The following is a 22,437-nucleotide window of genomic DNA, read 5'->3' as shown; positions in this document are numbered from 1 at the left end:
GCTCAGCCAGGAGAAGGAACCCGTGTGAAGCCTCCTCCCATAGATCTGTGGGGACTGTGGGCAGCTGGCGCAGTGGGCCATGCGTTGAGCTGCTAACTGTAAGATCAGCGGTTTGAAACCACCAGCCACCCTGCAGGAGAAAGATGAGGCGTTCTCTTCCTGTAAAGGGTTACAGTGTTGGAAATCCACAGGGCCAGTTTTCCTCTCCTGGGGGGTCGCTGTGATTTGGAATCAGCTTAATGGCAGTGAGTGCCTAAACTGGGAGTCGTTGGGTGGGGCAGATGGTTAAGGGCCGAACCATTAACTGAAAGGCGCACAGGTCAGACCCACTCATGCGCCTGGGGACAAAGGCCTGTTGATTTGCTACCTAGTGGACACAGCCTGGACCATCCTGCCGAGCCCAGTTCTCTCTGCACGCACAGGATTGCCAGGAGTCAGAATCGGTGCCACAGGAAAGCATTGTTTTTTTCTCTGATTTCGGGATATTAATGTTGTGGCACCCCGGGGACAGATCCAGATACTGTGGGGTATTTACAGCTGTGAATTTCAGCGTGGGGTGTGTGTGTGATAAGCTATCTGCCGGTCAGAGTTGCCCTCAGTCGAAGCACCTGCCTTGGTACTTCTGGGGAGGGGGTAGTCAGAGGCGGTAGGACTTGCTTCCCTGGGAAGGGGCTGGATTTGGTATCACGGAGGCGACCCGTCCTAGAGTCTTTGGCGCTGCTCTGGAAAGTAAAGATGTCACAGTGATGCATAGAGTGCCCCCCGGTATTGCTATTGCCAAGGTCAGTGATGGACTCTTGATGAAGCCTCGTCTTCTGAAGTGTCCTCTCTTCCCCTGTCTTGGTTTTGCTCCTTTCTCCTCATGGCAGCGTGGGACCTCAGTTTCATCCTGTGCCCAATGGGAACCCACGGCCCTGCTTTCTTCCAGTGGGATGATGGGTGTTTGGGGACTGCCTGTCTCTCTGTATGTATCAGGAAACTGCTGACGGTCTTTGCTCGTAGATATGGCTCCTTTTCCAGCAGTTCTTCAGAAGGTCGAGCAGTACATCGTCAACCGTGATTACTGTAACAGCGTCATTAAGCAGGCCATGTCCACTTTGAGGGATGTCGTCAAGAAAGGGATGATCTGTGGCCATATGCCTGGTGGAAAAGACTCTTGTCAGGTCAGTTAATGGGCCCGTTGGTTCCGTTCCAGTTACACGATTACCTCTAAATGTCTTCCTTCTCGGGTGACATGACCTGGGTTCTTTGCCAGCTCCTCTGGTCACCCTCTAGTTGAATCGAAGGACACCACAAGGGGGATTTCCACGCTGGCTTTCTTGAACTGGCCTGACCTGTGCCTTCTAAAGTGAGCTGCCCTCATTGTTGCAGTACCCGTTGGAACATGGGGAGTTTGGAGGGGTGTAATCCTAACCGGGAGTCAATAGACGTCCCACTGATGGAACACTTCCGTGGAGCATTTACCCACATGGTCTCTGCTAATCCACATCACAACCCAGCCACACAGACATCATATCCATTAGACACTTGGAGATGGTGTGCCCAAAGTTCAAATCCCCTGAGGGTCTGTATAACTCCTACTCGTCCCTCAGCACTAAGCTGCCTCCCTGAGAAGGGAGCACTCCAGCCCAGGCTTAGAAGTTGAGTGTTTGCATTTCTTTTGAAAGGAGAGAACAGCATTGTAGGGAGAAGGAACAGCACGTACAGTGGCTCAGAGCTCTGTGGGCCTGGGTCACATTTAGAAAAGGTTTCATCCACCTGGAGCAGTGAGGTAGCAAATATGACCAAAGGGCTTGGAATGAGTGGAGCCTGGAGTGCTATGCTCAGGTTTGAGACTCTATCCAGGCAGGACTTGGGGGACACAATAAGATTTGTCTTTAAAAGAAGAGACTCCCTGAGCTAAGTGACTCACAGTTTGTTCCCATCATCCAGGTAAAAGCTATTTAGCTGTGAGAGGGGCCTTGCTCCAGGGATGGTAAAATAGGAGCCCTTGAGGTTGAAGCATCAGTTCTTGGCGACTGACTGCATGTGGGGGTGGGGGTGGGGGTGAGGAAGGCCTTGAGGAGGGCCCTGCACTTCTTCCCCGGTTGGTTGGTGGCAAGGTAAGAGGAACAGATTTGGGAAAGGACACACACGTGGAGTTCTGCTTGAGTCGGGTGCATGTGGGATGTCTCGGTGTGGGAGCTCAAATATGGAGGAAGCTGCTGTCTGAGCTAGCTAGGAGTTCTAGAGAGACTTCAGGCTAGGGACGTGGGGCCACGTACACAGGTATATTCACAATGCTTAAGAACCACCGTGATCATGAGCGCTGATGGCATCATTGGGTAAGTGTTGGACTGTGAGCCACAAGGTCAGCAGGTGAAAGTCCATTAGCTGCTCTGTGGGGGAAAGACGAGGCTATCTGTTCCTGTAAAGATTTATATCCTTGGAGACAGTATACTTGGCTGCTATGAATCAGAATCCAGTCACTAGTCTTGGGTTTGCTGTGCGTGCGTGCGTGCGTGCGTGTGTGTGTGTGTGTGTGTGTGTGTGTGTGTCCTGGGAAATTACCAGTTAGAGTGGACTTAGGCCGTGGGATCACCTATCCTTACCCCTGTAATTCCTGTGGGAAGGCTTGGCTATGAACACTAGAGAAAGAGGTTGGGAGAGAACAGGGGCACTTGGGGGTCTCAGAGGTGGCGTGAGTCACTAGTTATGAGCTAGTACCATGATTTTCATCAGCTGCCATTATTGTCCCGGGACCAACTAGTTTTATGTCCTGTGTCTGAGTACTTGAGCACTGGTCGGAGTAATATTTCATAGCAGATATTAAAGTTTTCTCATAGTTTTCCATCTTCAAGATCATACATTCACAGAAACTTAGGTGTGCTGGTGCCCGTAGGCTGCCTGGGGAAGCTCCAACGTGCCAGGGCCTTGCAATATAGTTCCATCTGCTTTGATGTAGCTTTGAGAGATTTCTTTCTCTGGATTGGCACCCGAGTGACAGTTTTGTGTGTGCCTGTCTCCGGTTGTTTTGTATCATTGGTTATCTGTGTGAAGGTTCCCCTTTAATATGTCTTGTAAGCCTGGTCTGGTCTTTATTCATTCCCTTGTTCCCTGGTTTCTCAATCTGATTCGAGAGACTTTTGCTGGAGGTATGCTTCTTGGTTGGTAATTCTTTTCTCTTAGGATTTTATATATGTCATCCCATGATCTCCTTGCCTGCATGTTGTTTTTGCCAAGAAATCTGAGCTTAGTCTCATCATTGGCCCTTTCTAAGTGATTGTTTTCCCCAAACAGAATTCTTTCTTTGTCTCCCAGGATTCTTCCCTTGTCTCTGGTTTTGAAGTTTGATTATGATGTATAGTGATGACTTTCATTTGGGGTCTTTCCAGCAAGAGATTCTTTCCGTGTCTTGGACGGAAACCTTGTCTTTCACAATATGAAAGCCTTGGCGTTCCGTGCCAGCGGGTCTTCACTCATTCTTTGTGTGCTTTTTGTTTTCTTCAGTTCCTGGATTCCAATCACGCAGTCTTCCTCTTGATAGCGTCCCACGTAACTCATAGACGTTTGTCTTCATGCTTTCTTTTACCCCTGGCTGCTCCACCAGCAAATTAATGTCAAAAGATTTGTCCTGTTTTATTGATTCTTCCATCGATACCGTTCTGCTTCTGTGTCCTCCCATGGAGTTGCTTGTTTCTGATATTTTATTGTTAATCTGCTGGATTATTAGTTACCGCTTTTGCATGGCTTCTAATTATCTGCTTATTTTGATATTTTGTGCTCATATTGCTTTCCTCAGTTCTTGTAGTTTCCTTTGTATTTTCCTTGATGTCTTTGATGAGTCTATGCATAAGCCTTTTGAATACCTTATAGGTAATTTTGCTATAATTTCTTCCTTAGAAACGTTTTCTGGCCTTTTGTTTTGGTTACTTGCTTGAATCATGTTGTTCAGCTCCTTTATGTGAATTGATTTTGTCTGCACTGAACTGCTAATTTCTAGGTCAGTAGTTCAAACCCACCAACTACTCTGAGGGACAGTGTGATAGATAGGTTTATTGTGCCACCTGGCCAATAGGGACATGTGGGATTAATAAGGTCACAGTTTGATTGGAGGGCAAGCCCCACCCCCTCTCTTGCACATGCTCTCTGGTGAGGTTGAGGTTCCTTGAAAACTTGCTTTGCCACGCTGCTGGTGTGTACATTGCTTGAGCTTGAGGCTGTCAGATCCTGTCGTCTTGCATTGCTTAAATTCCATATCCATCTGGGCCTGCTCCACTCAGCTCCCTAGCTGCTGACTGTTGGTGGCCTGCCCTACTGTTTGTAGCCTCTGGCCAGAATGCCTGCATTGCTCTAGAGAAGACTCACTATCTGCTTCCTTGACTTTGGACCCAGTAGCCCTTGTGAGTTGAAGGACTTCCAGTTTATTGACTGTTCCACAGAAGTGAGTTGAACTGAGCCTTCTGTACTGCTGTGTGGACTAATTAGCTGTTATATTCCTTCATGCTGCATCTCTCTCTCTCTCTCTCTCTATATATATATATATATATATATATACACACACACACACACACATACCATATATACTCAGATATAAGCTGAGTTTCTCAGCACATTTTTTAATGCAGGTTTGTAGTAAAATTAGGTGCCTTGGCTGATATTCGGGTGGGCTTCTACTCGAATATACATGATATATATCATATATATGTATATATATATTCATAAGTGTCTTGGTTTTGTTTCTTTAGAGAACCCTAACACAGACAGAGATGAGGCTAACTGTTTCTGTAAAGATTTACAGCCTCAGAAACCCTACATAGGTCACTATGAGTTGGAATTGACTCATAGATTTAATAGTAGGCCTTCTCCTAGGTATCAAGGGGTTATTCTATTTATTTATTACTTGCATGCTTATTTGACTCATCTTTTTTGCTTGGTTGTTCATTTTTATATATCTGGGTGGACAGGGAAAGTCTGTCCACTGGTCATTAATGGGGCAGCTTGGGAATATTTACCACCTGTTTCTGGGTGGGTGGGGTGGTGGCTGGCAGGTAACAAGAGGATCCTTCTAAGTTGGGCTGGATGTCTCCAGCCTCAGTGAGTAAGTGCTCCCCAAATGGATGGGGCAGACCTTCTGTGCACGCATGACTTGTGATTTCAACAGATGCTGGGGGACCAGGGAGTCTGTGTATGAGCAGTTGGCCCTGTGGGACTGTCTAGGTGTGGGACACAGCAGCTGGATAGCTGCGCACTGAATGAAGCCGGTCTGAACGTGTGCTTCTTGCTAAACAAAGGCACAGGTGACATTTACTGAGGCTTGTTGGGTGTTACCATTTCTGAGGTGATGTGCCTGGCAGCCAGGTGACCTGGCTTGGGGACCATGTGTGCTCTCTGCCAGTAGGCAGGACTGGTGCGTTTTGCTGGTTGCCAGGTGAGGTACATAGAAAAGAACTCTTCAAATAGTGATCGGCAAATTTCAACGGTAACCCGTGGGGTGAGCTCCAGTGCTGCCCGTCAGGAGAGGAAAGTCCTCGCAGTGTAAACTTCAGCCAGTTATCCATGAAGGACGAAAGCAGAGCCTGTCCCAGTTCTCTCGTACATGAGTGATGGCTTCAACAGAGAGACGTTTATTCTCTCACAGTTAAGTAAGAAGTCCACGTCCGAATTCATGGCCCCGATCTAGGAGAAGGCCTTCGCTTTCTGTGGACTTTAGGAGGAAGCTTCTTGTGTCTCCATCTGTGAGTCAGCTGTTCCCTGGAAAACTCTAGGTGCTTTCATGATGACCTTGGGTTCCGACCTTGCAGGCAGCATGGGATAACCCAGGGGCTCCAACAGAAGGACTTAGCATAGAGGCCTGGCTGACTGGACTGAGCCCTGCCTCAAAGCTGCCTGCACCCTTGGATTGAGGACTGGGGTACTCTGATGGGAGAGAAAGCAGAAAGTTGCAGTCCAGGGCTGTGGAAGTGGCTGGTCATTGGATCTTGGGGGGAACACCTGGCTTGGAGGGTGTCCAATGGAAAGGGACCTAGAATCATCATATATTTAGTACCTCCATGACCCCCTTGAAGTGATATGACAGGTTTTAATCTGTGGGCAGAGATCTGCACTTGTATGAATTGATCCAGGAAGATCCCCCTGCCCTGGCACCAATCCCCATGCTTAGGGCAGACAGAGCTCAATCCAGTGGGAGGTGGAACTGTGTAGGGCAACCATTCATGGGTTTCTGGCTCGCGGGGGAACCGTGTTCGCTTAGATGCCTCATACCGACCTTGTCCAGAGTGCTGTGAAATTGAGAAAATTGTTGATGTTATCAGTACAATCTCCTTATACTTCAGGGCAGTGGTTCTCAACCTTTCTCATGCAGTGACCCTTTCATACAGTTCCTCATGTGGTGGTGACCCCCCCAACCATAACATTATTTTCGTTGCTACTTCATCACTGTCATTTTGCTACTATTATGTATCCGGCCACCCCTGTGAAAGGGTTATTCGACCCCCTAAAGGGGTTGTGACCCACAGGTTGAGAACTGCTGCCCCAGGGGGATGATTGACAATGCTTTACTTTTTGTTTCTATGAGGTTTTGTTTTCCTGCCTTTTTTTTGTGTGTGTGTGGGGCTTGTTTGCTGGTTGGTTTGTTGTTGTTGTTGATGTAGCTGGTCTTATGTGGCTTTGATTTTGTCATAAGATGACCACCAAGTAAACTGAGTCGAGCATATCCTATGAACAAGCAGATGGATTCTGCGCCCCCACTGACCTCTAGCCCCTCCAAGAACAGTGAGTTCTGATCACATGGCCCTGCTCAAGACTCACCTCCATGAAGAGATCACTGAAGATAAGGGTGTTATGGCAAAGCGTGGTGAAGAAAGCTGGTGGTGCTCTGTTACCAATTGGAACAGTGTCTTGAGGTCTCAAAGGCTTGTATTCAAACAAGCAGCCATCTAAGTGAGGAGTCAACTAAGTCCACACGGAAGAAGCACACCAGCTTGTATGATCCAAAATTGACAATGACAAAATTAAAATAAGACAAAGAGGAAAGTATCAGAGCTTAAATTGCGAACATCCAATTTGTGGAAGGCTGTGGAGGACAGTAGGAGCCCAAAACCCATCTGCAGAGCATCCAGTCAGGTTAAGTCTCTGGCAGATCCTGTCTAGCCACAGGCAAGGGTCTCCCACAGCTTTACTGTCACAGAACACTGTAAACTTGATTGTGCTGGATCGAACTTAATACTGGGTCAGTTGACCTCCCTCTTGACCCAACCAGAATTTGTTCTAGGCTCAAGTATTTCTTGCTTGTTCCATGACAAAAATTTCTTTCCTGGCTTTTTAAACGACTTTCTTACTTGTTATTTGTATTTTTACCTTTATATTATTATTGTTTTGTGCTTAGCACATTATTTTGTTTTTATTTTTTATTGTTTCTGTTGGGTTTCCCAGTGTGTGAAGCACAGAAGGAGTAGATGCATAGAGATAATAACTGAAGCATGGGTTTTTAGGGGATGTAGCGGTGGGGGTGGGAGATACGGAGGGTGATGAGGTTTGGAGAGCAAACAATGAATGCGGGAGGGGGTGGGAGCACTAGAACTGATTGCGATTATACAACTCACTTAAAAAGCGATTTAAGCATGAAGTATATGATATGTGAATTCTATATCAAGACAACCATGAAGAAGGAAAAGAAAAGCAAGAAACGAAACTTGACCAATGGTTCCCATAGATGAAGGGGAAAGAGTTGTTGTGTAAGAGACATTGAGTTTAGGTCAATGGTGGTAGAATAATTTGGAAAAGGATATCAATGGTGACTATACAGTACGGCGAGTATAATCAACAACACTGAATTATACATGTAGAAGTTGTGGAATTGGAGAATGTTCTGTAATATGTAATATTCCAGATAATGTTCTGCAAAGATATTCCTTGTTCCATGTCTTCTTCTGAATCCAGCCTGAACCTCTGGCAGCTCCCTATCAATGGGCTGCTGCAACCATTGTTGGGTAATCTTTAGCAAAATTTACTTACGTGTGATATCAAGGATTGTGTTCTGTAATCTGAGCATTCTACTGGGTCAATGTTATCTGGGGTGGAGGGTGTCCATTGGGCCCAGTTCCCTGCACTGGGAACCTCCTAGATCTTGGGGAAGGTTGATGTTAAAACACTGGGAGCTTTTTTATTTAACAGTTTTATTAGATACTTTATCTACATGTTATACAACTCAGTAATTCAATCATATCAAGAAGAGTTGTATAATTTTTATCATATTCCATTCTAAAACATTTTCGTTTTCCTTATAGTCATTGTTATTCATGTACTTTTCCCCCTAATTGTGGCAAAAATATACACAAGAGGCAATTGTGCAAACACAAAAAGGGGATACTGCTTAGCTTAAAATCAGGAAAGGTGTGGGTCAGGATCGATCCATGTACAAGTTCCCCATGAGCACATTGGAGAGTTCTGGAATTCTCGGTCTTCTCACGGTTATCCATGGTCTGTTATGATCCTCAGAGCCAAATTCCTTGACATTGTCAGTAAACAAGTACACATCTTTCTGATAGTCTCTCCTTTGAGCCAAGACCCATTTGACACGAGCAATGACATCCCTTTTCCACGCCCTCTTCTGGATCCTGCCTGAACCTCTGGCGGCTCCTTGTCAATGTCCTGCTGCATCTGTTGTTGGATGAGCTTCCACAAAACTTTACTTGCATGTGGTATCGATGATATTGTTCTAAAGTTTGAACATTCTGTGGGGCCACCTTTCTTCGGAATGGTTACAAATATGGATGTCTCCCAGTCAGTTGGCCAAATAGCTGTCTTCCAACTTATTATTGTGTAATTATCTTTTTAAAAATTTAGTTTTATCTGTTATGATATCCGCTGCTTCATTTCTTATTAATAATATTTGTTTCACTCCTTCTATTCCTTTGTTAAGTTTGTCAATGGTTTAATTGTTTTTTCTATTTTCTGATTTATTTGTTTCTGTTCTAAACTTTTTAAAACAGTTTTATTGGCACTTCATCCGCTTATCATACAATTCAATTGTTTAATCAGATCAAGAAGAGTTGCACAATCCTTACCACAATCAATTTTAGAACGTTTTCTTTTTTCCTAGTACTCGTTTCCCCCTGGTATTCATTGTTTTTCATATAATTTTCTTTTTCAATTTCTTGCCCTAATCTTTATTATTTCTTTTCCTCTAGTGTCTGAGGGCTTTTTTTGCTTGTCTTGTTGTAGTTATTGTAGTTGATGTGTTAAGGTGTTTATGTTAGTTATTTTTTCCTTTTTCATCTGTGTATTTATTGCTATAAATTGCCATCTGAGTACTGCTTTTACTGCAGTCCTGAGATTTCAGTATATTGTATTTTCGTTCTCATTTGTTGCAAGGAAAATTTGAATTGCGCTCCTCATTTCTTTAATTACCCAGTGATTTTTAATTAGATATGCTCAATTTCCATGTAATTTAATTTGGGGGGGTTGGTGCTTTGTGAACTTTCTTTCTGGTTGATCTCTTTGTACTTGAAAGTGATGTTCTGAAGTCTTCTCGAGTTGTGTATTGTGGTCTGTGCTGTCACTTCAGTCACGTAAGAGCTTGATTAATGTATTCTGAATAGTTTTCACTGGCTGCTTAGATGTTTATTATGGATTCTTGTTTAATTGTGGATCATTAGTATAATGGCCTTCTTTGTCTCTCTTGATGCCTTTTCCTTCGATGTCTATTTTGTCAGAAGTTTATATTGCTACTCCTGTTTTGAGTAAAAGTATCTTCTCAGTTTGATTGTTCTTCTTTTGCAGAAAAGCTAAGCTATCTGGTTCCTTATTTGGGTATAAATGGTTTTGTTTCACTCTGTTTATCACTTAACATTTAGTTAATAGCTTTAGGTCCTACCTGAGATACAAAACGGTTGCTCAGGAACTCTGCCAATGCAACCTTGTCAAGGTTACTAGACTGTAACAGGACTGGTAAAGGCGTTCAGCTAGAATATGTCCTCGAGTCCAGCTTTGACCCAGAATGCATCTTCCAGTCCAGCCTGGCCACACTCAGGGCCAAGAGTTGGATCCACATAGCCACACGGTCTTGCAGTGCAGCGAACCATTCACGTGGTTTTTCTAGCCATAGTCTCTGTAACTCCCACCAAATGCCCTTGGTTTTCTTGCTAGGTTTGCTAAGAGAAGGTGGGGGAGAACTGATAAGATTCAGCTGTGAGTGACTGTTCACAGGATTCATTGTGAGCCCCAGCCTGCTGGGTCCAACAAGCCATCTCAGAAGCAGGAAGAGGAAATCTCACGACCAGCACGAGAAGAGCCAGGAGCGAGCATATCCATTTGACCCGGAGATCCATGTGCAAGGAACCTCCTTGATCCAGGAGACAGGTTTGACGGGAGAGAGGAGTGCAAGAGCAGAAGCGGAAGCCAGAGGGGTGGACTTCCAAGGCCACAGCTGAGTGTTTTGGGGGCGGGAGGCTGACTTGTGGCATGGGATGCTTCGCAGCACTTCGTTGGGAAAGCTGGTTTTACTGACTCACAGAGCTGAGCCGAGTGCCTTTGGGCTGAGGCTATCGGCAGAGTGACGGGCCCTTTGGCAGCCCTGCAAAAAGCTTTGTAGCATTGCGTGAACAGAAGAGAGGCCAGCCAGTTCATGTGCTGAGGGCCAGAGAGGGCCTTCCTATGGCTATTGCCCCGACTGAGCAAACTTGGAATCCCAAGCATTTCTCACCTGAATTGTAACTCATTCACCTCCCTAATCAACCCTATCAATGTGAGCACCACCTGGGAGTTCTGTCTGGCAGTTGCAATAGAACATAGCAGAATAGTAGAGTGGGGGGAATGGTTGGTGTCAGAAGAGGACGAAGAAGGGTGGAGGTTGGAGGCATGTTGTACCCCGGCTTATGGCAATGTGCCTTGTGAGCCAGGGGAGGTCAGATGTAGCTCCCAAGCTGTTTTTAAAGGGGCTATTTAAGGGTAACTCAATAGACACATGAATGTCATTGCCAATTGTGGCAAACAAATCAGTAGCTTGAAAGGCTCTAGCTAATGCGTATTTAGACATTGGAATTCATCTCATAGGTCTGGTGAGGATTGAGATATTCATATGGATGTGGGTAGATTGTTCCCAGTAAAGAGGAACAGCCTGACAGTCTCCCTGCTTGGGAATTCATTAGATGAATCCACCCTACAGTTGGTGATGTGGCCCTACAGTCTGAAGAATACTGTTAGTGGGTCTGGAAGATTGTTCAGTTAACTCTTCTTCAGAGGCTTTATTTAGGAAAATAAGAGTTGTGTTAAGAATAAAGATTAAGTCATGACCTGGGTTTTATTCAGACCCCCAAAGAGGCCCTTAGAACATGGAAATCTAGGAATAGTGACTACTGGGAATAATGGGCAATGCCTCCATTCTTGTACCCATGTATTCAGAGCTACCCAATCATGTCCTTGCAGCGGTGAGAGCCATCAGGGAAGGCCAGCAGGACTTGAGGCTAGGAGGGCACCATATATTCAGTGATGAGACCTTTTACATTGGTGAGCATCAGTATCTGTCCAATCCAAAAACGCTGTCAGAGGCATGGCTATAGCAGAAGTTAAGAAAAAGAAGGGGGGGGGGGCGCGGAGTGAGTGACTGGCAGGCCACCTTGTTCAGGACCTTGGGTCAGCCTTCTGTTTCAGATGCCATCTGCTGCTGATGGTGGCCACAGGGAGTTTGGATTTTATAAGCAACTTTACATATTTTTAGGTTACTTGTCCAGGGGGTTGCCCTTCAGTAGGTTGAGTTGTCCTGGAAGGTGCTTTAGTTTTCTTCAAGTGCGACAAGTGGATCCAGATTTTCAACTCCCTGTCATTTGGTGGTATAGGGTTAATGAGGACCAAAAATAGTCCTTCCCTACAAAACTCCCTAAGGCTTCTAGTTGGTGCTTTTCCCCAATGCACATAGTCTCTGGTTGAGTAGTAGGTAAATTTTGTATTTCTAAATTTTACCTGTCTAAAGATTCTTTGACTCGTGAATGATGTTCTTTTGAGTACCGAACCCCAGACTGACAGTATTTTAGTAGTTCAGGTTGAATTAAATTTGAATCAGACTAAATAGAAAATTAAGAGTCATAGGTCTTCCAATAATAATTTCATGTGGGGTTCATTTATGTGGCTCAAGTGGAGCGGACCTCAAACTTAGAAGGACCAAGGGAAGCACCCTGGCAGAACAGGGGTTTAAGCATTGGGCTGCCCCCTGCAAAGTCAGAGGCATAAACCCGCCAGTTGCGCTGCAGGAGAGAAATCCTAAGGAGCAGACCTATTTTGATTTACAGAGTTGCTATGAGTTTGAAGTGACTTTGGTTTTTATTTGAAGGGATGTATTTTGGCCCAGGATGAGCTTAAGGGCTAAGAAAGCTCGGTTAATTGGTGTTTTGGTACCTCGTTGGTGTTTTCTGCTAGCCCAGAAGACTGTGGACCGTAAGGATCATGACGAAGTCGCTGATGAATTGTTAGTGCGCCCCTAGTGGAGATGATGCTTTCAAGACGTTTTCTAGCTACACAAAGGTTGCCTTGTCGTTTGGTAGAAGAGGCCTCTACCCAATGTGAAACTGAGAGCCATCGCCAATTCATCTTTATAACCATTTGAAGGTGGGAGCTGTGTAAAATCTAATTTCCACTTAAGCACAAATCCTGAAGGTGCTGAGTGTTTTCCAGGTAAAACTTTGGTTTGTCGTAGGAACAATCAGAGCAGTGAGAAGCAACATGCTTGGTAGCTTTTAAAAATGGTCCTAACAGAATTTCTTTAAAATGTCAGTCACTTTCTCTCATCCTAAATGGCATTGTTCGTGGAGAGTTTTTAACACAGAGCCCCATGAAATGTTTATGTTTAAGATAGGCTGCTCACTGGGCCTTAGCCATAATTTGGCACTGTGGTTCTGAGAACAGTGCGCTCTCTTAGGTTTCTCAATTTTATCTCGTTGTTGTTGTTTTTTTAATTTTATAAAGTTACTTCATTACGATCAGAATTGTTTCTGAGACAACCACAGCAATCTCCTTTTTCTGTGTTTGTCAGGGCTGCTATCCTGTGTTGTGTTCGGCTGGGTTATCTAGAGAAACACAGCCATGTGCTTTAGAATCCATGTGACATGTGGATAAGGAATCCATGACAGATGAAACCCTCAGGAACAGTAATGGGAGTATTACTACCCGATGTTCCTCAGGAACAGTAATGGGAGTATTACTACCCGATGTTCCTCAGGAACAGTAATGGGAGTATTGCTACCCGATGTTCCTTAGGAACAGTAATGGGAGTATCGATACCCGTGGGGGGAGAAAGGGGAAACTGATCGACGTATAAACCACCACCCTCCCCCCAGGGGGACGAACCACAGTAACGTAGGTAAATGGAGACATTGGGTGGTATAAGATATGAAAACAATAATAATTTATAATTTATCAGGGGTCTATGAGGGTGGAGGAGGGGAGGGAGGGAAAAAACAGGAGCTGATACCAAGGGCTCAAACAGAAGAAAATATTTTGAAAATGAGGAGGGCAACACATGGGCAAATGTACTTGATACAACTGATGTATGGGTTGTGATAAGAGCTGTAAGAGCCCCCAGTAAAGTTATTTATTAAAATAATAATAATAAAAGAAAGGACTTTATCTCAAGAAGCCATCCCAGCCCAGGCCAACTCAAGTCCATGGGCTCGATGCTAGCCAGAGCCCTCTTTAGCCTCACGCAGCTGCAGGCTGATGATGCCGAGAGGCACAGTGGGAAGCAGGGAGAGCCCAGGCTGGCGGGTGCTGAGTTGAGTGGATCCAAGGTTCGTGAGAACTTGGCAGGATACTGCCAGCTGCCAGTAGGGTCCCCAGGTGAACAGCCCACAGGGGCTGTCCCTAGAAGCAAACACAGAATCCCAACAAGGAGGGAAGGTGAAGGGCCAGAGAAAGACATCCTTACTGTCATCTCTCTTAGAAAAGACCACAGCCACAAGGAGGCATCACCAGGCTATCATCTGATTGACAGGTTGGATTCCATCCCTACCTGAGTTAGATAGTTTATTGTGCCAACCTGGCTGATAAACACACGTGGGGTTAATTGAAGGGTGGAGGGATAAATGGCTCGGGGAGCCTCGGCTTTCTAGCTCTCGGGTCTCTTGCTCTGTGATGGTCGCTCCAGGGAGCAGGTGCCTTAGCAGTTCCCTGCTTCAGCTTGCAAGGCTGACTTCCTGCAAGACATCCCCAAGGAGAAGCCACCTGGACCTCCCCCGATACAGCCCTGCGTGCTGGAGCACCTATATGGAGACCCCTGCCAGCGTTGAGATATTTACACGTTCACTGACTTGGCTTGCCTCCTGCAGTCGGCATCATTGTATCTGTTTTTTGAGATGGAGGAGCACTTTGTGGACTGGTGTTGGACATACAGGTTAATGGGTTAATGTTGGACTTGTGGGCTTGGGCAGCACTGGGTTGGGATATTTTCTTGATGTGCACTTAACCTTTATATAAAACTCTCTCTTATACATGAGTTTCTGTGGATTTGTTTCTCTAAAGTACCTAGACTAATACGCTACTTCAAGTTGGCATAAACTCTGCCACATCTTGAGAGGTGGTTTGTTGGATTTATCAGCAAGGTCATTATCTTCTGTCTCTGCAGTCTGAGGGGCTCCTTTGGGTTGACGAGCTTATATCTTTATACCAGCAGTCTCGAGAGGGAGGAGGGAAGCAGTTAACAAGTCTGTTACCAAAGGCCTATATTTCATCCCAGTTCTGAAAAAGGTTAGAGAGCCTCTCGGCCTCCATAACGTGCCGAAATTGCTAGTCAGCCCACAGACGTATTTAGAACCCGTTTAAGCATTCACGGGCCTCCCCTTGGCAGCTCTGCAGGCTCCGGTAAGCACCATGAACTCCATTTTGGTGGGGGTGGGGTGGGGGTGAAGTAGCTTCAGGGAGGCCTTGCCTTTCAAGAACTGCAATGAAGAGGCTGTGATGGCAGGCCTAGCCCAATGGTGAGAATTGGCAGGCCCAGGTTTCAAAACAGCCTTCAGCCAGTAGAATCCAATCAGGATTTTCTCTTAACTATTTCTGAGGAGTTTAAAGCTGCTTCGTTGAATTTAGGTAAGCAATACTCCTCCTTGTCAATTTTCAGAAGGCGCGCAGGCAGAATTCAAGCAGCCCCCACCCCTCACCCCCGCGCGCTTTTGCTCTAGGTGCAGGTACGTCAGGAGGAGAGCGTCAGGAGGAGAACTTCATGGCCCGCGAGCCTCCTGGTGAGAGAGTTGGGTCAGAGCAGGGTTCAGGCGAGCAGATACTGCGTGGGGAACGTAAACATGAAACACAAATCCCCTTGTGCTCGCTTCGGCAGCACACATCCTCAAATTGGGACGATACATAGAAGCTTAGCATTCCCCTGCAAGGATAACACACACATTTGTGAAGCGTTCCGTATTTTTAAAATCTGTTATTTAAAAAAAAATATATATATAAATAACAAATTCCCCTGCTATAATCTGTAGTGTTTTTGTTTTGTTTTGGAGGCAGAGGGAATATCCTTTTGCTTCCAGGTCAAGTTGCGAGCTGTAGTAACCGGCTGGATTCTTAGCTTGCTATATTTCTGTGTTAAAATGCCTGAAATCAGGGAGGGAGGGGAAAAATGAGGGGCTGACACCAAGGGCTCAAGTAGAAAGCAGGTGTTGTGAGAATGATGATGGCAACATAGGACGAATGTGCTGGACACAAATGACATATGTACGGATTGTGAAGAGCTGTATGAGCCCCTAATGAAATGATTATTAAAAAAAATGCCTGAAAGGTTTCCAGAGACCTCACGCACGTAGTGGGGCGGGGTTGGGGGAGGGATCAAAGTGATAGTTAGGAAGGCCTAATGCAGGCATGTTTGTGAGGGCTTCTTTTAGCTTAATTATGCCTTCCTGACTCTCCAGGGCAATTTGGAAAGAATCTGGTCTGGAGGATTTCAAATATTTATGGAGGAGGTGGACGTCCCAGGAAAAATGGGCACTCCAGCTCTGCAGTAGCCACAGAGCTCCTGAAACCCACCTAATTGTTTCATAGCTTTGAGGATAGGACACGCAAAAATAGCATCTTTTCGCTTAGGATCAGTAGAAATACCTTCTAGAGAATCAAATGTCCTAAATACTTACCGGAAGGCTGGGCTAATCGTAGATTTTCTCTACACATGTTATGCTCTCTGACAGCTGTATGTTTTAATACGATTATATCCTCATCAATACAGGCTTGCTGGGTGTTTGAGCATATGGCTAAGTCGTGAAATGGTGCAGTAATTTGTATTCATTTTTAAGTGGAAAGGGTTAGCATGGAGAATTTGAGAGAAATTGCTGAGAGATTGGGTAAAACCTTAATGCCTCACAGCCAAATGTTGCAGATTTTACCAGGTGACGCAAATATTGACTGTCAGGAAGGACAGGAATACAGAAGAAGGTGCTATAATGATCAATCACAGTGAGACGTACAGCATCCAGGGAAGCATTAGAAGGCAATAAGCGAGGATTTGGGACTACTGGAAATCTAAGTATAATAATGCAGTTAATAGCTCTGAAATGTTGTACAAATCTCTAGCCCCTGTTGGCAGCTTACTTAACAGGGAGTACCGGGGTGTTACATGAAATGGGTCAGGGACCAACTAATCCTTTAGAAAGGATGAATTGGTTCAGGGACCAATTAATCCTTTAGAAAGGAAGTCCTGAATAATAAGGAAAAATCCCAGCCTAGTGTCTTCTTTTGCAGGGGCTGCTCACTGCAAGGTCAGCAGTCCGCAACCACTAGCCGTTCCTCAGGAGAAAGATGAGGCTTTCTAGTCCCCCCAGCGATGTTCAATCTCAGAAACTCACAGGGGTGATTCTGTTCCGTCCCATAGTGCCCTCTGAGTACGAATCAACTCGAGGGCAGTGAATTAAGTTGGGTTGGGAGTAGCTTCTTGCCTGAGGGGATATTGAGGCTGTTTTGGTCAAAGCTCAGGAATGTTTCACTCAATACCTCTTGGCCATTGAGTTGGCGCTGACTCATAGCAACCGGATCGGCAGGGTAGAACCGTCCCCTGTGATCTTCCAAGCTTGCAACGCTTGTCTACCTGAACTACAGACTCAACTCATGTCAGTGGATGTCATGGCCCATCAAGTTTCAGGAGTTAATGAAAAAAGACTGTGTGTGTGTGTGTGTGTTTGTGTTTGTTTTAGAGGGGGCTAAGTTGTCTTCGAATGACCAGTGCTTGCAAACAGCAAGATGTGCTCTCCTTTCAATTAGTTCTGATCCAGAGCTCTTCAGAGGTCTCTGAGGGATCTAGCATGTTACTAATATTTCTCCTTTTCTGAAAGCTGTAAATGACAGGCCCATTTAAACAAAAGCCCCCCTCCCCCAAATTAACATGAGTTTCAGATTTAAGCAAGCAGAAAGGGATGTAAATCTTCAGTACAACCGTAGGAAATACACAGGTTTTGACTAATGAAGTCCGTTATCACTTTATAATACCCACGATTTTTGAAGAGTTAGTACTCTGGGGAAGGGGCTCTTGTAAATATCTGAGGTTAACTGCAGAGAGAGTAGCGCCCATGTCAATGACAAAGGTGCATGGCGCTCCATTCATAAATGTGGTAGTTTCACCTTTCAGGTTATGTGCCACCCTAGGAAAAGCCCCTCTTTAGTCTCCGGGCTCCACTCACACAATATCTGATCAAAGGGAGTATGGCTTAAGCATTTCTTTACCTTGTAATAATCCTTTCCCCAATGCCCAAGTTTCTTGCAATAATTGCAAGTACTGGGCTTCGTGTCTCCAAAGAGCCTTTACTTATTTTACTGGTTGGAGATGACAATTGTTTTCAGTGTACAACCATTTGTCTTAGAGCAGTGGTTCTCAACCTGTGGGTTGCAATCCCTTTGGGGGTCGAATGACCCTTTCACAGGGGTCGCCCAATTCATAACAGTAGCAAAATGAGTTATGAAATAGCAACGAAAATAATTTTATGGTTAGGGGAGGTCACCATAACCATAAAGGGTTGCGGCATTAGGAAGATTGAGAAGCACTGTCTTAGAGGTTTGCTCAGTCTCCAAGACGGAGAAAGTTTGTGAACTCATCGGCCAGGCTGGCAATGGGAACTGCTTGCTAATCTAGCTGATGCCTTTTTACTATGAAAGTTGGGTTGTCGGCCACATATGAGTACATTAAAAGCTGTGGTAGCCTGAGGATGATAGATCAACCCTGGCATCTTCAGCAAACATTTGAAAACAATCTAGCCTGGGTAATTTTTTTTTTTTTTAATATTCAAGAGTGAATTTTTGTCCTATTAGGGGGAAAGCTTTTGGAATGGCCTTTAGAAATTTTCACGACAGCTTGAGAATCTTGTAACAGTTGGTGGCTATTTTATTTAGGTCTAGAGCTTAATTATCTCTGTTCAGTCTGTTTTAAGTAAAATTGGGACTCTCCAGGCCTGGTTATCATGTGGTTTAGTTATACAAATCAGAGAGCCCAGAGTGGTAAGCTTTAACAAGGATTTTTAATTTGTCCACAAACTTGTAAGGATCCTTCTACATTTTGGAAATCTTTAGCAATTTTATGTAATTCACAGTGTGTCCATGGAATACAAACAGTATGTGGAGGATGCTCGCTCTCGACAGGAGGCCAGGTTTTAAAAGGCATCTCAGGAGCAGGTGTTACGTACGTCCTCAGCAGGTTTTCAGGCTAACAGGGAAATACGACATTTCAAGAATGGGCTTCATTTTTCTCAGTAGAGACTTTAGGGAGAAAGAGAAGTTTAGACAAAGTATGAGTAGAGGAATCTTTTGTAGCATCCGCGAAGCAAGGAGGCAGAAAAGAGAGAGGAGGGCAGAAAAGCAAGCAAATGGTCCCAGCACAGTTAAGAGTATTTCAAACAGAAATCTGGAATTGCAATTCCTTATTTTGTTTATCTATTTTCTCACATTATCCTGTCAAGAAGAGATTTTACTCTCATCCACCCAGAAATTTTAAAAACCTGCTTAAAAAAAAAGTATCCAATTAGGGAATCTTTTTTGTTTTGTCCAATTTTTGTTTAATTCTGGAACTTTTCATTTCTAGTTGGCTGCACAGTAATTCATTTTAGACAATTCGAAGGAACCAGAAAGCAGTCACATGTTTTCCTGACTGTCCCTAGTGAGGAAATGTCAAGCAAACAGGTACAAACAGATAGCAGAGCCATAGTGCCGGTTCCTGTGTTTCTAGAAGTCAAAAGCTCATGTTCTTTATTGAGGTAAAGCTCCACCTGGGGCTCCAATGACTAACGGAGCTGATCAGTTACCAAAGCCACCAATCACAGTAGGCATTACTACCAAGAACATTATGGCGAAGGCCTGGGCTGGAACAATTACGCTGTGGATCTGGTCGCTGCCTGGTGAGGCACCGGGTCGTCTGGGTTCAGCTCGGATGAAAAGACTTAGAGCAGTTCTAACCATGCCAGCTCAAACCCCAAATAGGAGGTCCAGTGTGCCGGTGTCTTTACGATTGGTTAAGAATCAGTGAGCGGTTAATGAGCATAGGTAAGACGGCTGAGTAAGCATTAGACTGTAAATCGAAAGACGGGTTTAAGCCCTCTTATCAAGTCCTGAAGTGAGGAATCATTTTGAATTGCAAATTCAAAGACACAGCTTTAATTCTGCGGGGGTTTCTCCCATCTCTCTCCCCTCCTCCCTTCTTTTCAAGGCGGGAGAAGTAGATTGAAGCCAGTTGACTAGGGTTATTAGCTGTTAACTAAGAGTTTATGGGATCAAACCCATCAATATAGGCAGACTTAGCTTAATTAGAGTAATTGGTTTTCGTCCAGTTGATGTAAGCATCTTGCAACCCTTAACAGAGGATAAGTAAAGGTTACTTGCTTAGGGCTTTGAAGGCCCTTGGTCTAATCTAACCTAATCCCCTATTTGAAGAGGAATATTATGGGATAAGGGGAAGTATGAGTGATGAAATAGAAGCTAAAGTTGGCAAGAGCAACATTTTATATGGAGAGTTGATTTTTCATTTTAGTTTTATATTGTTACTTGATGGGAATAAGGTTACAGAGGACTCATAGATTAAACATATATAAAGGTTTAGTAATGCTAAGATTGCTTTAATAAAAGGTAAAATAACTGGTACAGATAGGAACTGGAAATCCAGGGAATCCAGGGTGGATGAGCCCTACAGGACCAGTGGTGTGAGTGGCAATACTGGGAGGGTAGAGGGAGAGTGGGTAGGAAAGAGGGAACCGATTACAAGGAACTATATGTGACCTCCTCCCTGGGGGACGGAAAACATAAAAGTGGGTGAAGGGAGACGTCGGACAGGGCAAGATATGACAAAATAGCAATTTATAAATTATCAAGGGCTCATGAAGGAGAGGGGAGCGGGGAGGGGTGGGGGAATGAGAACCTAATGCCGGGGGCTTAAGTGGAGAGAAAATGTTTTGAGAATGATGAGGGTAATGAGTGTACAAATGCACTTTACACAATTGATGTGTGTATGGATTGTGACAAGAGTTGTATGAGCCCCTAATAAAATGATTTAAAAAAATTGTTGAATGAGGCCCCAATAAAATGATTAAAAAAAAAAAAAGGTAAGACAATGCTGGTATTTTTAGTAAGGTCTTGAATGGTGAGCTATTTAGGTCTAAAGCCTGATAGTGGGGGTAGTCCTCCTATGGATACAAGGATTAATAAGAAGACTGTTATTATTAAAGGCAAGTTGTTTCATACTATTAAGAATGATGTGGTTGATGAAGTTATGAAATTAATTAGTATAATGAAGGTTGATGACGTAAAGATAATATAATATGTTAAATGTAATATTATGAGGGAAGGAATATAGACAATGATAGCTGATATTCAGCCTATGTGGGCAATAGATGAATATGCTATAATTTTTCATAGGTGAGCTTGATTAAGCCCTCCTTACCCCCTAATTAGGTTAGAGAGAATAGCTGAAATTAAGATAAAATTAATGTCTATAGAGGGTGAAATTTGATACAGAATAGAGAGGGCACCAAGTTTTTGCCAGGTTAGAAAAATTAGGCTTGTTGATAAGAGGGTTCCTCGTGCTACCTCTGGGACTCAGAAGTGAAGTGGGGTGATACCTCATTTTATTATTAGGGCACTGAGTATAAGTATCGAAGCGGCTGAATAACTTGCTTCCAGAGGCAGTCATTGTCCCGGGTTTATAAAACTTAATAAAGCTGCTATGAGTAAAAGTACGGAGGCAGTTGTTTGAATAAGGAAATATTTTATTGCAGCTTCAATTGATCGTGGGGTGTGCGATTTCATAAAGAGAGGAATAATTGCAAACATAATTTATTTCAAGTCCTATTCATGTTAACAGTCAATGGGAGCTAATCATGGTAATTAAGATGCCTGAAACTAAAGTTATTAAATTAGTAAAGAGAACTAGGGGATTTATTAGTATGGGAAAGGATAAACCAACATTTTCGGGGTGTGGGCCCTATAGCTTAATTAGCTGACCTTACTTAGAATATGGTGATATATGGTAGCACAGAGATTTTGGAATTCTCTAGTTTAGGTTCAACCTTTAAAATTCTAGAAATAAGAGGATTTAAACCTCTATAATTTACTCTATCAAAGTAACTCTTTTGTCAGACATAGTTCTCTCTATATTTTTTGGGGGGGATACTTGCTAATATGATTGGAACAGAAATATGTCATATACATAAATATGGCATATTCTGGAAGGGAATTCCACATTGCCTCTAGACATGGTATTTCCCATCTTCAAAGGTGGTTTGAATTTGTTCAAAGCTAAGCATTCTTCGACTGGTAGGGATTCTTGCAGATTCTGGACAGTGTGTCTTGCTTATAAAAATTCGTGCCTTTTGGCAGGGCATTGTTTTGTAGCTAGTAGGCAACCTATTGCTTCTGGGCCACTCCATGTACCCGTTTATCCGGACACAGCAGTCTTTCACCATCTCTCAGCTTGCTACTACCCTGCAGCGTTTGCCGGTCTTCCTGTACCATTTTCTGTGGCTTATAGAGCCCGAGATTCCACCATATGAAGACTTCTAGGGCAGATTTCCGAGAATTGTACACAATTGCCCGTAGCAGGGACAAACATTAGAAAGACGTTTTCTAAGACCAGGATCAGAAGAGACAAGACAAATGGAAACATACGAAGATAAAACGAACATCCTTCAATAACTCGGGAATAACGCAACACACAAAGGTGGAGCTCAAGATCGGGCATCCGGAACCAGAGGCGCTCCAGTGGGTTCGTGTGGGCACCAGAACGTCCCGTCCTTGCCCTTTCAGAGCCCCTGAAGATAAATAGGGCTCTTTGAAATCCCACTTCTGACACACAACTGCCTAGGAGCAAGCGGGAGCTCGGGTTTATTGGAGGAATACAGGGATCGGGACTCAGACGGTCCTTGATGAAGATTCACGAAAGTCCTGCACTGGAAGAAATTAATCACAGCTGAAGGACACCAGATCCCAGAATTCATAAGAAAAAAAAAA

General features: G+C 44.3%; 1 protein-coding gene and 1 non-coding gene across 2 annotated transcripts in view; both read left to right on the top strand.

Moving 5' to 3' along the window:
* Positions 1–22,437, top strand: part of PRSS42P (serine protease 42) — a 32,088-nt gene that overhangs the window by 2,024 nt on the left and 7,627 nt on the right. Inside the window, exon 2 of the mRNA XM_045297700.1 lies at positions 15,147–15,206. Coding sequence (XP_045153635.1) covers positions 15,147–15,206 — 60 coding nt within the window. The remainder of the gene's footprint in view (positions 1–15,146; positions 15,207–22,437) is intronic.
* Positions 15,286–15,389, top strand: LOC115872208. The gene has a single exon (XR_004047739.1). It is a non-coding gene; the product is annotated as a U6 spliceosomal RNA (small nuclear RNA).

This window comes from Echinops telfairi, unplaced genomic scaffold (assembly GCF_000313985.2).
Source record: "Echinops telfairi isolate 266 unplaced genomic scaffold, ASM31398v2 ScPeMD7_7420;HRSCAF=8458, whole genome shotgun sequence".
In the NCBI taxonomy this organism is placed as follows: Eukaryota; Metazoa; Chordata; class Mammalia; order Afrosoricida; family Tenrecidae; genus Echinops; species Echinops telfairi.
The sequence above is the reverse complement of the archived record's forward strand: the minus strand, read 5'-3'. Positions and strand labels throughout refer to the sequence as shown.